This window comes from Zychaea mexicana (assembly GCF_025766255.1).
Source record: "Zychaea mexicana strain RSA 1403 chromosome Unknown BDB00scaffold_101, whole genome shotgun sequence".
NCBI lineage: Eukaryota > Fungi > Mucoromycota > Mucoromycetes > Mucorales > Lichtheimiaceae > Zychaea > Zychaea mexicana.
The window spans coordinates 97,418-115,586 of NW_026516764.1; the positions used below are offsets into that span (position 1 = coordinate 97,418).

General features: G+C 46.0%; 4 protein-coding genes across 4 annotated transcripts; 2 read left to right on the forward strand and 2 right to left on the reverse strand.

Annotated features, from left to right (window-relative positions):
* The first annotated feature begins 60 nt into the window (after nt 1-60).
* Nucleotides 61-3,103, forward strand: BDB00DRAFT_846625 (armadillo-type protein). The gene is made up of 10 exons (XM_053125168.1): nt 61-488; nt 592-685; nt 790-887; nt 951-983; nt 1,146-1,250; nt 1,339-1,599; nt 1,689-1,759; nt 1,849-1,953; nt 2,029-2,442; nt 2,571-3,103. Exons 1-10 carry the CDS (start codon nt 366-368, stop codon nt 3,028-3,030), a joined length of 1,764 nt encoding a protein of 587 aa, XP_052975065.1. The 5' UTR covers nt 61-365; the 3' UTR covers nt 3,031-3,103.
* A 971-nt stretch (nt 3,104-4,074) lies between these two features.
* On the forward strand, nt 4,075-6,326 carry BDB00DRAFT_846630 (major facilitator superfamily domain-containing protein). The gene is made up of 6 exons (XM_053125169.1): nt 4,075-4,479; nt 4,564-4,577; nt 4,670-4,690; nt 4,784-5,369; nt 5,469-5,490; nt 5,563-6,326. Exons 1-6 carry the CDS (start codon nt 4,324-4,326, stop codon nt 6,069-6,071), a joined length of 1,308 nt encoding a protein of 435 aa, XP_052975066.1. The 5' UTR covers nt 4,075-4,323; the 3' UTR covers nt 6,072-6,326.
* On the reverse strand, nt 6,327-7,956 carry BDB00DRAFT_846635 (uncharacterized protein). The gene is made up of 2 exons (XM_053125170.1): nt 6,761-7,956; nt 6,327-6,684 (listed from the first exon to the last, which is right to left on the reverse strand). The coding sequence occupies exons 1-2, from the start codon at nt 7,917-7,919 to the stop codon at nt 6,500-6,502; spliced, it is 1,344 nt and encodes a 447-aa protein (XP_052975067.1). The 5' UTR covers nt 7,920-7,956; the 3' UTR covers nt 6,327-6,499.
* BDB00DRAFT_846642 (uncharacterized protein) lies at nt 7,946-10,690 on the reverse strand (the record flags this gene model as incomplete). Its single annotated transcript, XM_053125171.1, has 10 exons — nt 10,634-10,690; nt 10,373-10,507; nt 10,211-10,302; nt 9,847-10,066; nt 9,689-9,751; nt 9,482-9,580; nt 9,362-9,407; nt 9,158-9,293; nt 8,942-9,081; nt 7,946-8,848 (listed from the first exon to the last, which is right to left on the reverse strand). Coding segments are annotated over exons 2-10 (1,726 nt in total), but the record flags the coding sequence as incomplete, so codon positions are not given.
* Nucleotides 10,691-18,169: the final 7,479 nt, after the last annotated feature.

Genomic DNA, 18,169 nt, shown 5'->3' on the forward strand with positions numbered 1-18,169 from the left:
TAATAGCAATTCTGTCTAAAATACCCAGCGACAATGGTTATGTGGCCCCAATTTTGAGTGGGGGACTTTTTATTTCTTTTTTCCCTCTCAGCATAGATACTCTCTCTCTCTCTCTCTCTTTTTCTTTCTCTCTCTCTATAACGCGTGTAAACTGCGCGAAGCATTCAAAGCATTCACCATTACGAATACCCTTCTTTTTAATTACCAAACACAGAACACATACAGATACCTTTCTTTCTAATTGCCATTTTTTATACGCGCGTTTCCTTCTTTATACAAATTTCAAACACGCAACTACAGAAACCCGAACTTCCCTTTGCCACACTTTTTTCTCTTCTTTTTTTTCCGCCAGCCTTCCCTCAAACATGACCACAGAGGACGAATTCGATCCTGACGATATTCTCTATGAAATCAACCGCAAACTCGCCAATGTATCCCTGACCCAGTTGAACTTTAATAGTGAACATGACATTGTTCAAAAAGACACTGTATGTATAGGTGTACTGTTTACTACCACTACAACGATACACGCGTAGTATCAAAGGGCGAGGAGAACGACCGGAGTTGCAGTGACAACTAACTTATGCATAGTTGCCAGAGATCAAATATTATCTTTGTAACTCACGGCCGAACGAGCGTGAATGTTTCCAGAGCGTACAAATGCTACGAAAGTATTTGACCCAAGGTAAAATATATACATGGATGTGTTAAACGGGAGATCTGATGCAAAGAAGAAAAAAAAGTTTTATTAAAAAACAAAGCTAAATGTCATTGACGCGATACATATAGCAAGCAGCTCAAACGCATGTGTTGATGACATTCTCAACCTGGACGTATTACCACGATTGCGCGAGCTTTTGGTTCTCGATGACCAGCAGGGTATACAGGTACGTGCTTTGTCTTACACACTTCTTTCAGTTTGGAATGGGAAAGCTAATTTGATCTATTAGTTTGAAGCAGCCTGGATTGTCACGAACATTGCGGTATAATCTTACTCCTTCTTCTATGCCTTGTCCCAACTCGTTTCCGCAGCAAACCCACAACATATTTCTTTCTTCTATCTCTCTATCTATATCCTTTTGGCTGTCTCTCTTGACACTGCTGCGTCTGTAGCTCACTAATTTATTGTGTATGGTGTGTGTTAGGCCGGTTCCTCCAAACAAACAGAACAGCTGGTGAACGCTGATTTCATTGCCGGTCTGCTACAATGTTTGCACTCTCAAAAGACAGCCAGCAACGTCAAGACACAGGTAAATCCCCAAAAAGAGGTCGGGTTAAAGGAATGCGTTGAGTGAGGAGGTGAAAACTAAAAGAATAAGGGGGGGTGGTAAACTTTAGGCGGCCTGGGCATTATCAAACTTTGCAGGCGAATCACCTCAACTACGACAACTCTTGTGTCAAAACGATGCAATCGCAGCAGTGGCCCAAGTACTGATCGACACATCTGCCAAAGCCAGAGAGGATGCTCGCGACTGTGGGTGTTATGGCGAAATCACATCCATCTTTGACGACGAATTATTAACAGACATCAAGGCGTTGACCTGGGCAATATCCAACATGAGCCGGGGTGGATTTTATACAGCGGATTACTGGCCAAAGGTTCGAAAACTGCCCTAACCCATGCTCTTTAATTTTGGACTCAATCTTTTTTGGATGATGCGACTCAACGTGTTGACGGTTTTACATAGTATGTCCTAGCATTTGAAGCGCTTTCACATTGCATTCTGTTCGATCATGTTGACCTATGGATTGATGGAGGGTATAAAAAACAGAATTATTGTAAATTTTTATCTTTTACAGTGCCATTAACCCCAAAGCTTTTCCTTGTCACAAAAAAAAACAAACTAGATGGGGGTTATCACGTATTCTACACAACATGCATGGCGTGACACCGTTTTACGAAAACTTTACATTCTCATCACAACTACCCGCACGACTTGCCGAACTGCTGCAGTAAGCTCTTGATTTCTCTGGCACTAGCTTTGCACAAAAAAAAAAAAAGATAACAAAAAAGCTGTGTACATGTAGCGAGGACGGAAGAGGAGTGACGATACCTATTCTACGCGCGCTGATCAACATCACCTCACTCCCAGACATGTATTGTATGCGACTGATCGACAAGCAACTTGTACGACGTTTGATTCCATTCATGTCACCAGAGACTGAGACGGCCGTTCGACGAGACACGTATCTGGTGGTTGCAAATCTGGTAGCGTGCAACGAAGACTTTGTAGAGAGGACCATGTTGGTAGAAGCCCGTTTGATCCATTATGCACGTGACCATATCTGCGTGCCTCACCACACGTATCATGCCGGAGAATGGACACCCAGCAGCAACAACAAGCTTAAATCTGGAACGATGGTTGAAGAGTGGAAAATCACTACAGACGCGCTATGGATCATTTGCAATTTCCTGACTGCTGGTAGTGAGGAGAATATCTCGTAAGTCTTTCTCTTTCATACAAATCATGGGAAAGATCATTACTACTACTACTACTACTACTACTACTACTAGAAATTGGAAAAAGAGAGAGTTAGAACTAAAAACCATCTTGTTCTTTAATATAAAGAACACTGCTAGATCGCTTCCGAGACCTGCCGCGCGCTTTAATGAAACTTGTGCAATACGATCCACACGCGATGCCGCATACCGTTGCAACCAAGGTGGTCGACGCCATGATCCAACTCGTGGGTAAGGTCGGCGAGCAATATGGGAACGAGTGGTTTGTCGATACCTGGAGGAGCCTGGACTTGGAAAACAAGCTGCGGGCATTGGCAGAAGCACACCCGACATGCAAACCCTTGCTTGAAAGCTGTGCGGAAATGACTGCACTGCTGGTGTCCAAAAACAACAAAACAGCAGCAGCAGCAACAACAACACCATTGGATGCTTCGGGTGGCATGGCGGCAGCGTTCGGCCTCAACGTGCCTCGGAAAAATGTCAGTGCCAGCAAACGAAGGGTATTGCATGGATTTGAGGATGGGGATGTACGCTTGATCGAAAATGCAGTTGGCAAGCTTAGTATTTGAAATCACACACAAGGAACGGAGGAATCTACTCAACAGACATAATACATATTTTTCCTTTGCCCCACCCACCCACCCGTTATATAATCATTCTGTTCATCCTGCGTTATTTATCAACGAAGGTGGATGGGTGACTCTTGATCATCGTATAGTACGTGTAATAACGAGATCAGAGTACTTTTTTTTTTACTGTAAACCATCCTATATGACAAAAGAGTCGGATGACAAGAGGTGGGGGGGTTGCACATGTACCACTGTGGCAATTCTACACACTCACGCACATTTCTGTCGTCCAGAGATGTTTCTGAGCTCACAACGACCCGTAGTAGCTGTGCTGTTGTTGGGAAAACGGACGCCAAATGGTTGCCTGATTTGTCTCCTTGGTTACCCCACGGCCGTTGTCATGGAGATCATGGTAACGCATTACGTACATTTTGAGTGATGATGGATTTAAACAAGTCCCTCTGTTCCACCAAACATTGACTTTTAAAAAAAAAGTTAAACTCTCACACACTCCTTTTACGATTCGGTTCGGCCCTCACCTGTCAAGTCCGTGGGACGTGAGGTGAGGAATACGACATGATAATAGACCAAAAAAATACCGTTTGTTCAGGGTAAAATGAATCAGCGATCATATGTAAAACCCAGCATACACTTCTTGAAAGTATACCGCTGAACCCCCACTCTACTCTATTTTTTTTGGTTTTACAACAGATCCACGGAGTTACACAAAGTACCGTATCAAGCCTTGAACTGTTTGAAAAGTCAAACACAAACAAACCCCTTTTGTTGCGTATATGTGTAATTCTGCCATTTTCAATCAATAATAAAAAAAAAGACACGTGACGACACACACTTTTACTTGTAAATGTACAGAAAAAAAGCTCAAAAGGAGGGGGGGAGTGTATTTTCTACCCTATCCAATTTTTCATCATGTCGCACACACGAAATCAAATCAAGGTGTGACACTGTCTTTTTCTTCCCTTGTCCATGCATACTACACAGAAACATGGTTGGAACTAGCAAATCAATGGCTCACATACATGTCTGATGAAGTAGAAGGGGGAAAAAAGGGACAGGAAATGTTGGGTAAAATCCAGAAAGAGTGAGTGGGGGGCGGGGGGTAGATCCAAGAAGTATAACTGTGTTGAGTAAGCACAATAAGGTTCTGAACAAGAAATTTTTTTTTTCCTACGTGGTCGCGCCCCCCCTCTCCCTCACCTCAGGGCACAGCGCTCTCTCTCTCTTTCTTTCCCTCTCTCTTCTTCCAATCTTATTTAACTCAGCAAAAAAGAGATGGCGACCATCAAGAAATTGATTGATAGGAAAACGGCCGCCACCGAGAACGATATACATACGGACGAAGATGTTGAAAGCATAGCAACCCACCCCACACTCCAAGATCCACCCGATGGGGGTCGAGGCTGGCTTGTCGTTGTCGGATGTTTCTTTGTAAGTTCCCATGGGACCGGATCCTTCCACACAGCTTCAAGAAATATACTGACTCTATTTCTTTTCTTATACGGCATCACACAGGGTCTATTCAGCACGTAAGCTATCCCTCCAGTGACATCAAGCAATGATTGCACACAGACGTTCTTCTAACTTGCATAGATGTAAATAAACTCCATCACGACACTAGTCAAGGTGTTTGGTACTCTTGGTAAGAAACGCCACCCTCCTCAATGATGTATATATATGTGTGTACCTAGTAGCAAGTTTATGCATTAATTATTTTCTATCACTACTACCACAGGGGCACCTTTTTAGCATACTACAATGAACACATGTTTCCACAACACATGACAGAACTGTCGTGGATCGGCTCACTGTGGCTAGCAATGAGCGTCATTCTTGGTCCCTTTTTCAACTATTTGGCATGGCGGATCGGTTACTTTTGGCTACTTGTCGCTGGCGCATTGTGTTCGTGCCTGGGATTCATGATGGCCAGTTTGGCTTCCGAGATTTGGCACTTGTACTTGACACAAGGGTTCTTGTTGGGACTGGGCGCTTCGTTGGTTTGGTTTCCTTGTATTTCAGCACCTCAGTCTTGGTTTATGGAGCGCAGAGGATTGGCCGTCGGTCTTGCCATGGCTGGGTCCGGGTGTGGTGGGTTGGTGTTTAACAATGTTGCTCAGGCGTTGATGAAGACCGTCGGTATTCACTGGGCGATGCGGATTCTTGGGTTTATCGTTTTGGTCCTCTTGGCCTTTTCAACCCAAGTCGTTCGTCCCCTCAATCCTCCTCGCAAACCTGGGTTCCCTGTCACTTTGGTGCCTTTCAAGAATGTCCAGTTTTGTATTCTTTTCGTCATCCAAGTGATCACTAACTTTGCCTTCAACGTAAGAGGCCCCCTTCATTTTCTGGAACTTGTTTTTATCGAAAGACGCTTCCTACTAATCCTTCACTTTGCTCATTATTGTCTTCTGCTTGCATATTAGATTCCATCCACATTTTTACCTTGTAAGTGATAGATAGTTCCAACCCAGAGGAGAGTACACAAAAAGTGTACTCATATGGTTTTCTTCTTTTTAGCATACGCACAACATGTTGGATCAGGCGACTGGACGGCAACCAACATGAGCGCCATCATGTCCGGTATCATGGTGGTTGGCAAAGTCGGCAGTGGATGGGCAAGTGACCGTATAGGCCGAGCCAACATGAACACCATTGTCATCATGATGGCCGGTCTTTTGTGCCTCGTGCTATGGCTTCCTGCCAAGAACGAGGCCACGGTGTGGGCATTTGCTGCGTTGTTCGGCGTCTTTGGTGGTGGTTACATGGCCATGATCCCTTCTCTGCTCGTCCAGGTCGTCGGCGCAGACCAACTCGAGGCCGCAAATGGTTTGGTCTTTTTCGGTTGGTTGTTTGGTGGTATCTTTGGCTCTCCTATCTCTTCTACCTTGATTGATGAAAACGGGCCTGATGGCCCCCAGTATTGGCGTGCCATTGTTTTTGGTGGTGTCATGATGTTTGGTGCGGGCGTGCTCGCTCTCGTTGTCAAGATCATGCGCGGTGGATTCAACCCTTTCCGGAAAGTTTAATTTTTGCCTCCCTCACCCTCTTTAATAATATTATTCTGTCGGTTAACAACCCCTCTAATACGACATCATGTATATATATTATACCTTACTTCTTCATAAAAGTAATTTATCATCTAGTGATACACTTTTGGAATAATGTCAGTTAGCGACTACATACAGTAGTAGAAACCGAACGGTTTGGTCGACTGTCCAATATTTGCCATGGATAAAATCGCAAGATGGAATTGCCTGCAGGCGGTATATAAGACATCTTTTTGCGGTATACAAGCAGTTTAGAGACTCTATATTTATTTTCTCCAGCTTACGTAAAAGTGATGAATTATTACAAATATTATAAAAATCATTATATATATATATAATATATATTTCAATTTAAAATGTACACTACATATATATATATATATATAAACAGAGTGGTTAAATAACTATTAGTTGCTAGGTTGTATGGTTTCCATGTAATTTCCGGGTACAAGTGCTCGTCCTGGTCGCTTTGGATCCAATAATTCCGCTTCCCACCATCCATCCGGTTGCTTGTGCACAACAGCAAATACATCACCCACATTGAATGACATTTCCTGTGGAATCTTGGCTTTGTAGGCCCACATTGAACGTGCTAAAATAATTTTTGAATCATTGATGAATAATTAAAAATGTATGTTTTCTTGATATCAAAAAGAAAAAGCAGTTACCATAATGAAGAATCGGCGCGCCGTCTGAAAGTCGCTCTGATTGTGTTGCTGCTTGTTGTTGATCGTTTGTGGGATCTTGTTTGGACATGGGCGGCTGTTGCGGCATGGGTGGTGGTTGCTGCTGCTGATGCTGCTTATCCTTCTTTCCAAAGAATGGAATGGACACACGCCCACCAAAATGACCATGCTCTTTATTCTGAGTTGCTGGCGGTGGTCGTGTCTCTTGTTGTTGTTGCTGTTGCTGCATCATTCCCATATCCGCATAGGTAGACTGATGTCGTCGTGCAACGTTACTATTAAATCGCGTATCCTCGCGCTGTTGTTGATAGCGTTGTTGTTGTTGTTGGTATGAATCGGACCCTGCACTTTCTCCATGCTTCAGGATATAATCTTCTCCAGGCATTGGCGGGACGATATCAGCACCGCTTTCAGGTAATCGTGGTCCATTCACACTATTTTGACGCCCAAGTCCTGTAGCAGTCGTAGTAGCACGCTTATATAAATTCGTGACAGCCTGCGAATCATTCGATCCTTGTTGCCATGGCGCAGCGCGAATACCAGGATTGACTGTGCTGGCCGTTTCAGGGGATGAGAAATTGTTGGCTTGCTGTAACTGAGCACGAACCGTCGTCATGACTTGATGTGCGGCCGCACCAGGGTTGGTATCAATGTGTAGTTTAGGCCGTTGTTGTTGCTGTGCTGCTGCTGCTCCATCTTCAATCGTACTCTGTCGATCGTAGATTCGTGCATTTTGTGATCGTACTGGAAGTTGTTGCGGTCGACGCATCGATGAAATCATCCATTTTTCTTCTCTGGGCTTTCGTTGTGTCAACGGTGGAAACTCGTCTTCACTTTCATCGTCGTCATCATCGTCCTTCTTGTTGCTGTTGACAGGTCCTGGTATAGGTGTACTTACTGCTGCTGTCGCTGCCGAAAAAGTTGTTGTTGTTGCAGATGCGTTGGTGACAGTAACAGGAGCTGTTCCTGTTGTTGAAGAACGTTGGTTTTCTTGACTGTTACGTTTTGTTTCTGGATCGTATATTGGGTTGGGAATGGGCTTGAAGCGTAAATTGCCACCGCCCGATTCGATGCCGCTGTTGTTTTTGAGTGAAGAAGGTGGTGTGGCGCGTTGTGGTATATCGGAGGATGAGGGAGACATGTTGACAGGTGGGGCTGATGCAGGAGTTGGTTGTTGTTGTTGCTGTTGTGATGGGCCGGGAGAAATCGAGCGTGGGATGGGTGGTGAGGACGTGTCAGAAGGTGTCGCACTGCTAGAGGATGGGACATTGTTGCTGAGGGGAGGAGCAGTATGGGATGGTGATGATACACCCACTGCAGATAATCTAGATCGACTTGATTCCGAGGGGTGCATAACAGGAATAGGCGCTGAACTGGATGCTGCATTCACCGCATTCGCTAGTGCAGACGGTGTTATAGAACTCAAAGGTTGTTGCGGGCTCGTTGGATCGTCTGTCGCTGGGGTGGTTACCACCGCTGGTGTTTGTGACGATCCTGTAGATGGAGGGGGAGGAGAAATCGGTCGTTGTGTTTGTGCTGGGTGATGATTATTTGCCATGGATCCAGCTGGTTGTTGCTGTTGTTGTTGTTGTGTTGCCCATACCAACGACTGTCGCAGGCCTCCATTGCTCACATCCAACGATGTCCCCACACTGCTAAGCATGTTTTCGACCTCTTCAAATGCAAACGACACGGTATCGTGATCGTCTCGCCCTTGATGATTCTGTCGGTCACGATACATTGCCCTTTCTTTGGAAGGAGCGGGGTTTATAATGGGAGGTACCGATTGTCGCATAGCAGCGGTAGTGGTGGTGGTGGTTGTAGCGGGAATGTTTTCTGAGAGATCCCGTGTGCTCGCGGCACTGTTGCGCGTATTATCAAATCCGCTTTGTCCACTTTGGCGTGATCGGGAAGAGCTGATTGAAGGTGGTGACGGTTTATTGTACGTTTCTTCAGGTACATCCGGTAATGCAGTAGGTGGCGGTGGTAGTGCTATCGTGGGTGGCGGCGCTTGAGATCCTCGATTAGGATGCGCACCTGGTTGTGACAGGTCTTCGTATGGCATCAAATCTGACGGGCACAAAAAAAAAAGTCAATAAAGGCAGAAATTGACCTCCTCCTCCTCCTTTGCCAAGAATCCCAGATCTATTTCTATATCCGTACCTGTCACTCTGGTGCCTGTGCTATACTTGCCAATAAATGTCTGTACGTCTTGTTGCACGTCGGTCGATTCGAGAGAGCTACGGATTCTTTCGCAGCATTGATCGTCTACAATATATACACTAGACATCATATTTGCGAATCTAAAACAAAAGATACATGAGAACAAAAACAAAAACATTGGTACATTGGTGGCATCAAAGATGACAAAACGTTTACCCCCATAAACTGCTTCGAATAAAGTTGATGCGTGATTCCTCGAGACCTTGATAGATATCACAAGTGCCACGCCAATCAGCAATCCATTTCTCCGTAACATCGTTTAATACATCGACCGCTCGTTTATACTGTTGGTCTATTCTTGAGTCAGTTCTACAAAGATCAAATAAATGCTGGCTATCTGAGATTACTAAACAAGCTTACCAGCCGTTGCTAACAGTTTCTTCTGCTCCTCGATATCTTCCGCGACCTTTTTTATTATGAAGAGATCATCAGCCACTTGCTAGCCATCTTCTCGTGCTCGTCCTCTCACGGTTTGCATACCTGCTGTACTTCATCCGGATCCAATTCCGTCCGTTGGTCTTTCAAATATTTCTCCATCCCTGCCAATTTTGTATGCTCAGCGAAATACTGATCTTTTGCCTGTCATTAAAAAGGAGAGAGAGGGGGATTCAGATTTTTAGTTTCATACAATCAAGTGAAGAATGTTACTACTTTTTTTCTCCTCTCCAAAAGAAAATCAGATATTACCTTGAGTACATTCGCATGGTGCATAACTCGCAGTTGTTTAGAATTTTCGATCTGTTGTTCTTGCTGGTGGTGGTAGTAGTAGTAGTAGTAGATCAAGCGTCAGTCAAACGAAACACCATATCTTCCCCTCCCCTTTTGTTTCTGGTGATAAAACTTACAGCTTTGCACTTTTCGTTATGGTCTTTTAAGAATCCATTCAACGCGCTTTGCAGGTTGTGTCGAAGCTGTTGGGCCAAGTCCATATGCGCACGCGCTGTCGTTTCAATGGCGCTCGGAATGTGCGATACTGATTCAGAAAGTGCACCCTCTTCGGCCTGGCCCACCATCATTTGCGATAGCTTTAATAACTTTTCACCATATTCTTCTTCGATTTGCGCTCTGAAGATTGGTTCAGGGGAAGGGAACGTGCAGCAACACAAATGCCCAACCCCCATGTTTTAGAATTAAAGGACTTCTTTTTTTTTCGGTGTCCTTGTCGTCGTAATAGAAAGAGTGGTGGCGCTCCCGGCGGGTATTACGTACCTAATCTCGTAGAGGCTGTTGATCTCATCGCACGTTTGTCTTGAGTTTTTTAACTTTTCAGTAACGACCTCGACACCCTTGTCATTCTCGTCCTAATTCCACCAAGAAACTTTAAGTCATTGACACAATGGATACTGTGCAATAATTCAGTTGGACATTTACCCAGAAACAATCAGCAAAGCGTGCCATATTCAAGTGGGGGCTGGTATTACTAGGCTGTTTTTGTTTTTTTTCTGGTTATCTTGATGCGCGTTTGAGAAAAAGAGAAACAAATAGGAGCGCCAAGGTACCGGGAAACTATTATTAAAAAAGACCCAAAGAAAAAATAAATAAATTTGGAACAGAGTTATTTATAGGTCATTAGTCAATGCGCGCAGTAGATCCGTTTTCCTTTTTTCTAAAGATGTCATCTGCCAGCTGTACCTTTAGCACGCGATACATCATGTATATCCTTGGGCTCAACACTTTCACGACATCGAACTACATGTGATTACTTGCATTGAAACTTGGATCAAAAGGTCAAGCGGTTTTCCAGATATTGGCCACCTCTGCTACTAGATTTGCTTGTTTCCTTAGAGCAGGCCCCTAAATTATAACGGAGATAGCTTGTTCTCGGCCTCCCGTCCCTTGTAGCTTGGTTTCACAAACAATGCGAACCAATTCCAAAAAGTACAGTTGAGCTAATACCTAAAAGCAGTTAACGATGGGTTATTTTCTGCTGCTATTCAGTGACTCGAATGATGAATGGGGGGCAGGCATCAGCCAGTATAGCACTCTACGCATGAAAGTAGCTGATGCTATTGTATACAACTGTATATACAATAGTGTGAGACGTCGATCGATGTGTGTAACAACTAGCCATTGTTTCGTAGAACCTGAGACTACTAGAGTTTCTTTTCGTGTTTCTTCTTGTTGTTGAAACTCATACGCGTTTTTAAACATCTCAAAGTGACCAATTTACTTTTTGCAAATTATTCTGAGAAGTTTCACATATGTCCAGGATTGACGTTTTGACCTCCCAGAAAAATGGGATATTTAATTGGATTCAAGGTTGTCAAAATGGTGCGAAAGGTACAGAGATGTATGTTGTCGAGGCGAGCAATTCGACAGGCGAACGCGACTCCTCCTACACCGCCCACCCAACACTAATAATTATATTAATAACAATGCCATCAATTTGAGGTGCCCACACCGATAACGAAAAGCAAGCAGAAAGACAGCGGTTGAATACGATGCAGGCTACATCTGTATTGCTTGCGCAACGAAAATTGAAAAGACGGACAACGACATGGCGGTCATGACAAGCATTGGAAAAGTACTTGAAAAAGATAAAAGGCTGCTAAAAGAAAGTCTCTCCCCGGGATGTGGATAGGAATATAAGGAGCATAGGGACCGGTTCGAAAAAGAACTGGAGCTGAGTTTCATGAAATCCATGGCATGTACTTTTATAACATCTTCAAATGCCTTCTACATCAAAACATACACAGGTTTAAGAATCTTTTCACTACAAAGGTCTATAGCAATACAGCTTATACAGAACGATTGCTTATCTACGGCGTACTGTTATTCCGTGCGGGTACACTGAGTCTTGGGAGTAAAAGTGGATGTAACATGGTATGGTGTAGAGAGTGGCGTACCGCATCATTTCTCTTACAGAGTGACACTTTGTGCTATCCAAGACACGCTTATGTAATGTAATTTTTTGATAATAGGAGCATAAGGCGCCAAAGTAGCCGGCATGTGCCCCTCCGCAATCGGTTCCTAAGCGAACCCCCTATTGATGGCTGAGTGGCGTAAACATCCTCTTTATGCTTGATGCAGGAGAAACTTCTTTTAGGGGGTATAGAAGAATGCAGTAGCGTCCTCATCGAATCCCTTCACACCCACGACCAGCGCAGGTACTGCCGATCAAGGGGCAACCGCGGCGGCGACGACGCCCATTGTCGATCAGGGGCAGCCAGCCGCACCCCTTAGTGCAACCATTGCGACGACAGTCCCTCCCACGGACACCAACATGGCGACGGCCATTGACGCGTTGCAACGCCATGCAGCAACGACGCGCCAGAACTTCGAGGGCATCCGGTCAGACCTCGACGCCATCAATAGTCGTTTTGGTCGCCTGGGGGAGGCCACCACCAACACAACTGCAGCTGTCGACAATCTGACGGCGCGGTTGGGCACCCTCTCATGCTTTCTCTTTAACAGACGCTACTGTTCATATGGGAGAATTGGAGTTTGCTAGACATATCTTAATCCGACGAAATGGCTTTAATAGTGGGCACAAAGCAAGGATTTTGATTGATAGCGGGGCAACACATGATTTTGTGACGGCTGAGTTCCTGAAACAAACAGGACTCATCTCCGTAACTCAATCAACACCTGGCTCTTTCGTAAAAGTTGCCGACGCACGAACAACCGATTCAACATGCTACTTGGACGCAACAGTAGTAATGGACGACTTTTCAACACCTATTCGCCTTTCTTCGGGAATACGCAGCGACGACCATGACGTTATTTTGGGAAAAAGCTGGCTGTATGACGAAAACCCGGAAATTGACTGGCGTACGAATGACGTTCACCCACGACCACCACCTACACCAAAGGAAATACAATACGTTTCTCATTGTATTGGCAACAAACTCGTTAATGACGTTACTGATGACGGTTTTGTTGTATTATGTGCAGAGAAATTTATGGTGGATGGCGATCGTGTTTTTGTTCCTGGACTTGACGACGTATTGGAAAAATACGAAGATGTTCCCCACAGTCTACCACCTAAGCGCAGTGTCGAACACGCCATACCTTTACTGCCAGACGCCAAAGTACCAGCTCATCGTATGTATCGCCTTTCTACGCATGAGTTGGCTGAGCTCAAGAAAACGCTCGACGACTTGCTGGCTAAGGGTTGGATTCGACCGTCGACGTCACCTTACGGTGCTCCTGTCCTGTTCGTCGCAAAAAAGGACAAGACTCTGCGCATGGTGATCGATTATCGGTCCTTGAACAAGACGAGTGTGTTATCCAAATGCGCTCTACTGGCGTGCGAAGATCTCATGAACCAGCTTCTTGGGGCGCGCTATTTGGGCAAGCTTGACCTCCGCTCCGGCTATATGCAACTCCGGGTCAAGGACGAGGATACACACAAGACGGCCTTCTTGATGAGATATGGGCTTTACGAGTACTTAGTAATGCCCTTCGGCCTATCATCGGCGCCCGCTACCTTTATGCATTTAATGTCAGACGTGTTTAGGCCATATCTCGACGTATTCGTGATTCTCTACTTGGACGATGTCTTGATTTACTCCAAGACGGCCGACGATCACGTCAAGCACCTGAAGTTGGTGTTGGAAAAGTTGCGGCACCATAGACTTTACGCGAAGCGGTCGAAATGCCAGTTTGGGATGCGCTCCGTCGAATTTCTTGGCCACATTGTTTCAGGCGACGGCATCAAATGCGACCCACATAAGCTCGACGCAATATCCACCTGGCCACGACCAACGAAAATTGCTCATATCCAGAGCTTTTTAGGCCTGTGTAACTTCTATCGACGCTTTTGTGATGGATATGCTGGCCTCACTGCCCCTCTCAATCGCTTACTGCGTAAGGACGTTCCTTGGGAGTGGGATGATGCTTGTGAAAAATCCTTTCAGGAACTCAAGCGACGTTTATGTTCCGCGCCGGTGCTTGCAATCCCAGATCCTGACCGCCACTTTTACGTACACACGGACGCTTCATCAACGGTGTCAATTGGTGGTATCCTCTCACAGGAGCAGGACGACGGTTTATTGCATCCGGTTGCTTATGCTTCGAGGACGTTGAAGGGCGCAGAGATGAATTACCCGGTTCACGAACAAGAACTTTTATCAGTGTCGTACTGTTTAGAACAATGGCGACATCATCTGGACGGTCAAAAGTTCACAGTGTTCACGGACAGCCGCGCCATCTCGACGTTACACGCCAACAACAAGAGTCTCTCCAAGCGTCAGATCCGCTTGTTGGAAAAGCTGATGGCCTATCAGTTTGACATGCATCATATTCCTCGAGAACAGAATACTGGTGCAGACGCTCTATCAAAACGACCGCCCAATGCTCCTTCTCACCCCGACGTCTCAATGGAACTTTGTGCTGCGGTCCTCACAGTGAGGGGGGAGACGCTTGGCAAGGAATGCACTCAGCACTACAAGGACGATTCTTTTTGGGCAGACGTTTTGACTCGGCTTCGGACGAACGACGACGACGAAGAGTTCGAACTAGCCGACGGCATCATCTATCGCAAAAAAGATGGACGACGCCAAATCTGTGTGCCGCGCATGCCAACGCTTCTCAACACCCTCTTGCATGACGCACACGACGCACCAATCGCCGGTCATCGCGGCATCGATGCAACGGTCGAACGACGTGGACGAACTTACTACTGGCCACATATGAACAAAACAGTGCGATGTTATATTGCGACGTGTGACATGTGCCAGCGTACCAAGTTACCAAATGCCAAAAAAGCAGGCTTGTTGCAGCCATTGCAACTAGCTTCTGGACGATGGACCTCGATTTCGGTTGATTTTATCACACACTTGCCGAAGACGCTACATAAGTTCGATGCAATTGCCGTTTTTGTGGATCGGTTTTCAAAGCGCGCACATTTTGCTCCATGCAAGACGACTGATACAGCAGAGGATTTTGCTCATCTGTTTTTGCGTGAGATATACCGGCAGCACGGCTTACCATCAGACGTAGTCTCGGATCGAGATGTCCGCTTTACTTCTAGATTCTGGAAGGCCTTGACGACGATGCTTGGGGTACAAAGAAATTTGTCCAGCAGTCTACACCCAGAATCAGACGGACAGACGGAACGCACGAATCGAACGCTTGAAGATATGCTTCGTCATTACGTTGCATATAATCAATCGGATTGGGACGAATGGCTGCCGGTCCTCGAGCACACCTACAACGACGCCAAGCACGCTTCTACAGGGGTAACACCCTTTTACGCTGACTTGGGACGACAGGTGTCACTCGCTTTGACCACGGGATCTGCCTCCTCCGATGTTGATTCAGCAGACGTTCTCGCTACACGTTTGGAGTCTATCCGTCTTCAAGTCACTGAGGCAATCAAGGAAGCAACGGATCGCCAAGCCAAGTATGCCAATATGAAGCGACGTAATCTGGAATTCGACGTGGATGACGACGTATTAGTCAAGACGACCCACTTGAATCCTGATGTTTATTCCAACGCTCCCGCCAGAAAGTTACTTCCACGGTGCGCGGGTCCTTACAAAATCCTTGAACGTATAGGATCCGTGGCATACAAGCTTGATTTGCCGGCTTCGATCAGGGCTCACAACGTTTTCCATGTGATCGCCCTCAAGAAATATTTGGAACCTGACGATGTAGGACGCAAGCCAGAACGGCCACCACCAGTGATCACCAATGTTTCTGACGACGAAGACGAATGGGAAGTTGAAGCCATTCTCGACGAGCGCAAGCGACGAAACAAGCTACAATATTTGGTTAAGTGGAAAGGTTATCCCTTACACGAGGCGACGTGGGAACCCGCCGAACACCTTTCCAATGCGCCCGAGGCTATTCAAGACTTCAAACAATCCAAGGAAGCGACGCCATCAAAAGCTTCGGATACGAATTTACTTCCTCGACGCCGTGGTCGTCCGCCCAAACACAGACGAAACAGGTAACTGTATGTGCAATGGGTTGTGGTGTTAATTTTTTTTATAGTTCCTCTGGGTCTATTTCACCACGACGACCACCTTTTGGGATCTCTCGCGACGTTTTAATTTGCGGGGGGGGGAGAACCCTAGACCGGGACGATTTCTATCCAGTCGACGCACAAAACGATCCTTCACTGCTGTAGAAGAGTTCCAGCATACGAATCCACTTGGACGCGCACAAGGACGGTGCATACTACTCGCAGATCGACGCACAGACATTAACGAGCTACAAAGGACGGCGATTGAAACGACGCAAATCAAGAATTACTTTGGACGAGTCGACGGATCGACGGCGAGCACCTGACGTTTTACTTCGAGTTGACCTCTTGAAGTAGACGGGGGAGGATGTAACGGTGCATACCGTTACGACGATATCCAATCTGCATGGTTGACGATCGACAACGCATGGTTCAGACGATAGGATGAATTGCGGTCAACCGCATGGTTGAATATGGAGTAATAGGCGTGGATATTCTAGATAGAAGTTATGATGTAGATCAATACTTAGACGATAGCTAGCCCCTTATTACTCGACGTATATATAAAGACGGGATCCTGAGTTATATGGATCCCCATCGTTTTATCCTTTGATATATCCGAGTCTCACCTTATTCATTGATCCACACTGTCTACCCATTCACGTTCCCGATTGTAAGTATCTGGGCCGACACTGTTACATGGCTCCTCATTGCAAACCCCACCATAGCAAACCAGGCCGGCAGATAAGGCATCCAACCGAAAAGACGCTACCATATTTCTATGGCGAAAAACAGAGAAGGATTTCTCCGTCCTCTGATCTCGCCTGAAGACCGGTGGTGACCAACACCGTTGAACGCCAGACTAGACAGCCCAAAGCAGGGACCGGCTGTAGGCAGCCAGGGACCACGGAAAAAAGGCTGAGACCAGGACCGACAGAGGCAAGACCAGGACCAAGGGAAGAGCCAAGGGAAGAGCCAGAGCCAGGGGAAGAGCCAGAGCCAAGGGAAGAGCGAAAAAAGGAAATGGCCTGAAAAATGTGGGCGTATTTTCAACCCCCGGGTTTAATAACATTGTGAGAAAGCAAAGGGTAGGGAAGAAAAAAACATGTGCAGAAGAGACATGATCAAACGGTCAAGCAGTCAAGAAGAAGGCGTATGTGGTCCGCGTGTATTGATTGTCCTACGAAATATGTTTCACCGGTATCATGTAGGCCATGCCCCGACGATGTCGCCGCCTGTTCTTAAATAGGAAGATACGTGCACCCGTCGGGCCACAAGGCGCACAGACAGGGTTTACAGGGTCTCAGCTATTGTAACAAGAAGCTCACTTAAATAGAAGCCATATACACCAAAAAGTAAGGACCGTACAGTACACGTGCGCCAAAGCAAAGTGTACGAAACAAATTGCCAAGGACAAAGTGGTGAAGCTCGGTAACGGTAGGAGAAGGAGGATCTGGTTTAAAGCCCTTTTATTTGATAATAGCCTTTAACAAACAGACCTGGGCCGGTGTTGGCTGCCTCATTCTGAATGTCGACTCCTTTATTCCCGAATCACAGCATTGTTCATGACAAAATCAATGTCACTTTAGCAACGATCTCGAATGGCAACTATGTTGCTCAATGCAAATGTCTTTATTGTGCAATTAGGAACGAGAATGACGAGTCTCGCTCGCATATATGAAGAAGTCTTACAACAATACTGTATAAAACACGCACAAATAAGTTCAGCGAACGAGAAGCAATTTTTTAATTGATACATGATACTACTAATCAATAATAGGGTGTCGATGTCTTAGCTTCCCTGCTCTTGAGCAGGTACTGACAGGAGCAACCACTGGAAGGTGCATCGACATCTGCTCCCGTAACCCTCTCACCACAAAGCTAGGGTCTTGTCTTGGTCGCTTTGTGGATCACGGAAGGTCGATTGGTATTGAGATGCCCAGTCCGGTCTCACCAATCGCGACGTGCCTACAAAACAAGCACCACCACCCACCCACCCACCCACGCACATACACACACACACCCACTTACCTTCAACCACCTACCTTTCACCTTCGTCGCCTGTGCCTACAAAACAAGCACCACCTGCCCACCCACCCACACACCCACACACACACACACACACTTACCTTCAACCACCTACCTTTCACCTTCGTCGCCTGTGCCTACAAAACAAGCACCACCCACCCACCCACCCACCCACACACACACTTACCTTCAACCACTTACCTTCAACCACTTACCTTACGCCTTCGTCG

What these genes read in the sequence shown, in the direction of transcription:
- BDB00DRAFT_846625 (XM_053125168.1), top strand. Translation starts at nt 366, where the DNA reads ATGACCACAGAGGACGAATTCGATCCTGACGATATTCTCTATGAAATC. An exon ending in GGATTGTCACGAACATTGCG is followed by an intron (nt 984 to 1,145) that starts GTATAATCTTAC and finishes GGTGTGTGTTAG; the next exon opens with GCCGGTTCCTCCAAACAAAC. An exon ending in CAGCGGATTACTGGCCAAAG is followed by an intron (nt 1,600 to 1,688) that starts GTTCGAAAACTG and finishes GGTTTTACATAG; the next exon opens with TATGTCCTAGCATTTGAAGC.
- BDB00DRAFT_846630 (XM_053125169.1), top strand. Translation starts at nt 4,324, where the DNA reads ATGGCGACCATCAAGAAATTGATTGATAGGAAAACGGCCGCCACCGAG. An exon ending in CAAGGTGTTTGGTACTCTTG is followed by an intron (nt 4,691 to 4,783) that starts GTAAGAAACGCC and finishes CTACTACCACAG; the next exon opens with GGGCACCTTTTTAGCATACT. An exon ending in TCACTAACTTTGCCTTCAAC is followed by an intron (nt 5,370 to 5,468) that starts GTAAGAGGCCCC and finishes CTTGCATATTAG; the next exon opens with ATTCCATCCACATTTTTACC.
- BDB00DRAFT_846635 (XM_053125170.1), bottom strand. Translation starts at nt 7,919, where the DNA reads ATGTCTCCCTCATCCTCCGATATACCACAACGCGCCACACCACCTTCT. An exon ending in CGCGCCGATTCTTCATTATG is followed by an intron (nt 6,685 to 6,760) that starts GTAACTGCTTTT and finishes AAATTATTTTAG; the next exon opens with CACGTTCAATGTGGGCCTAC.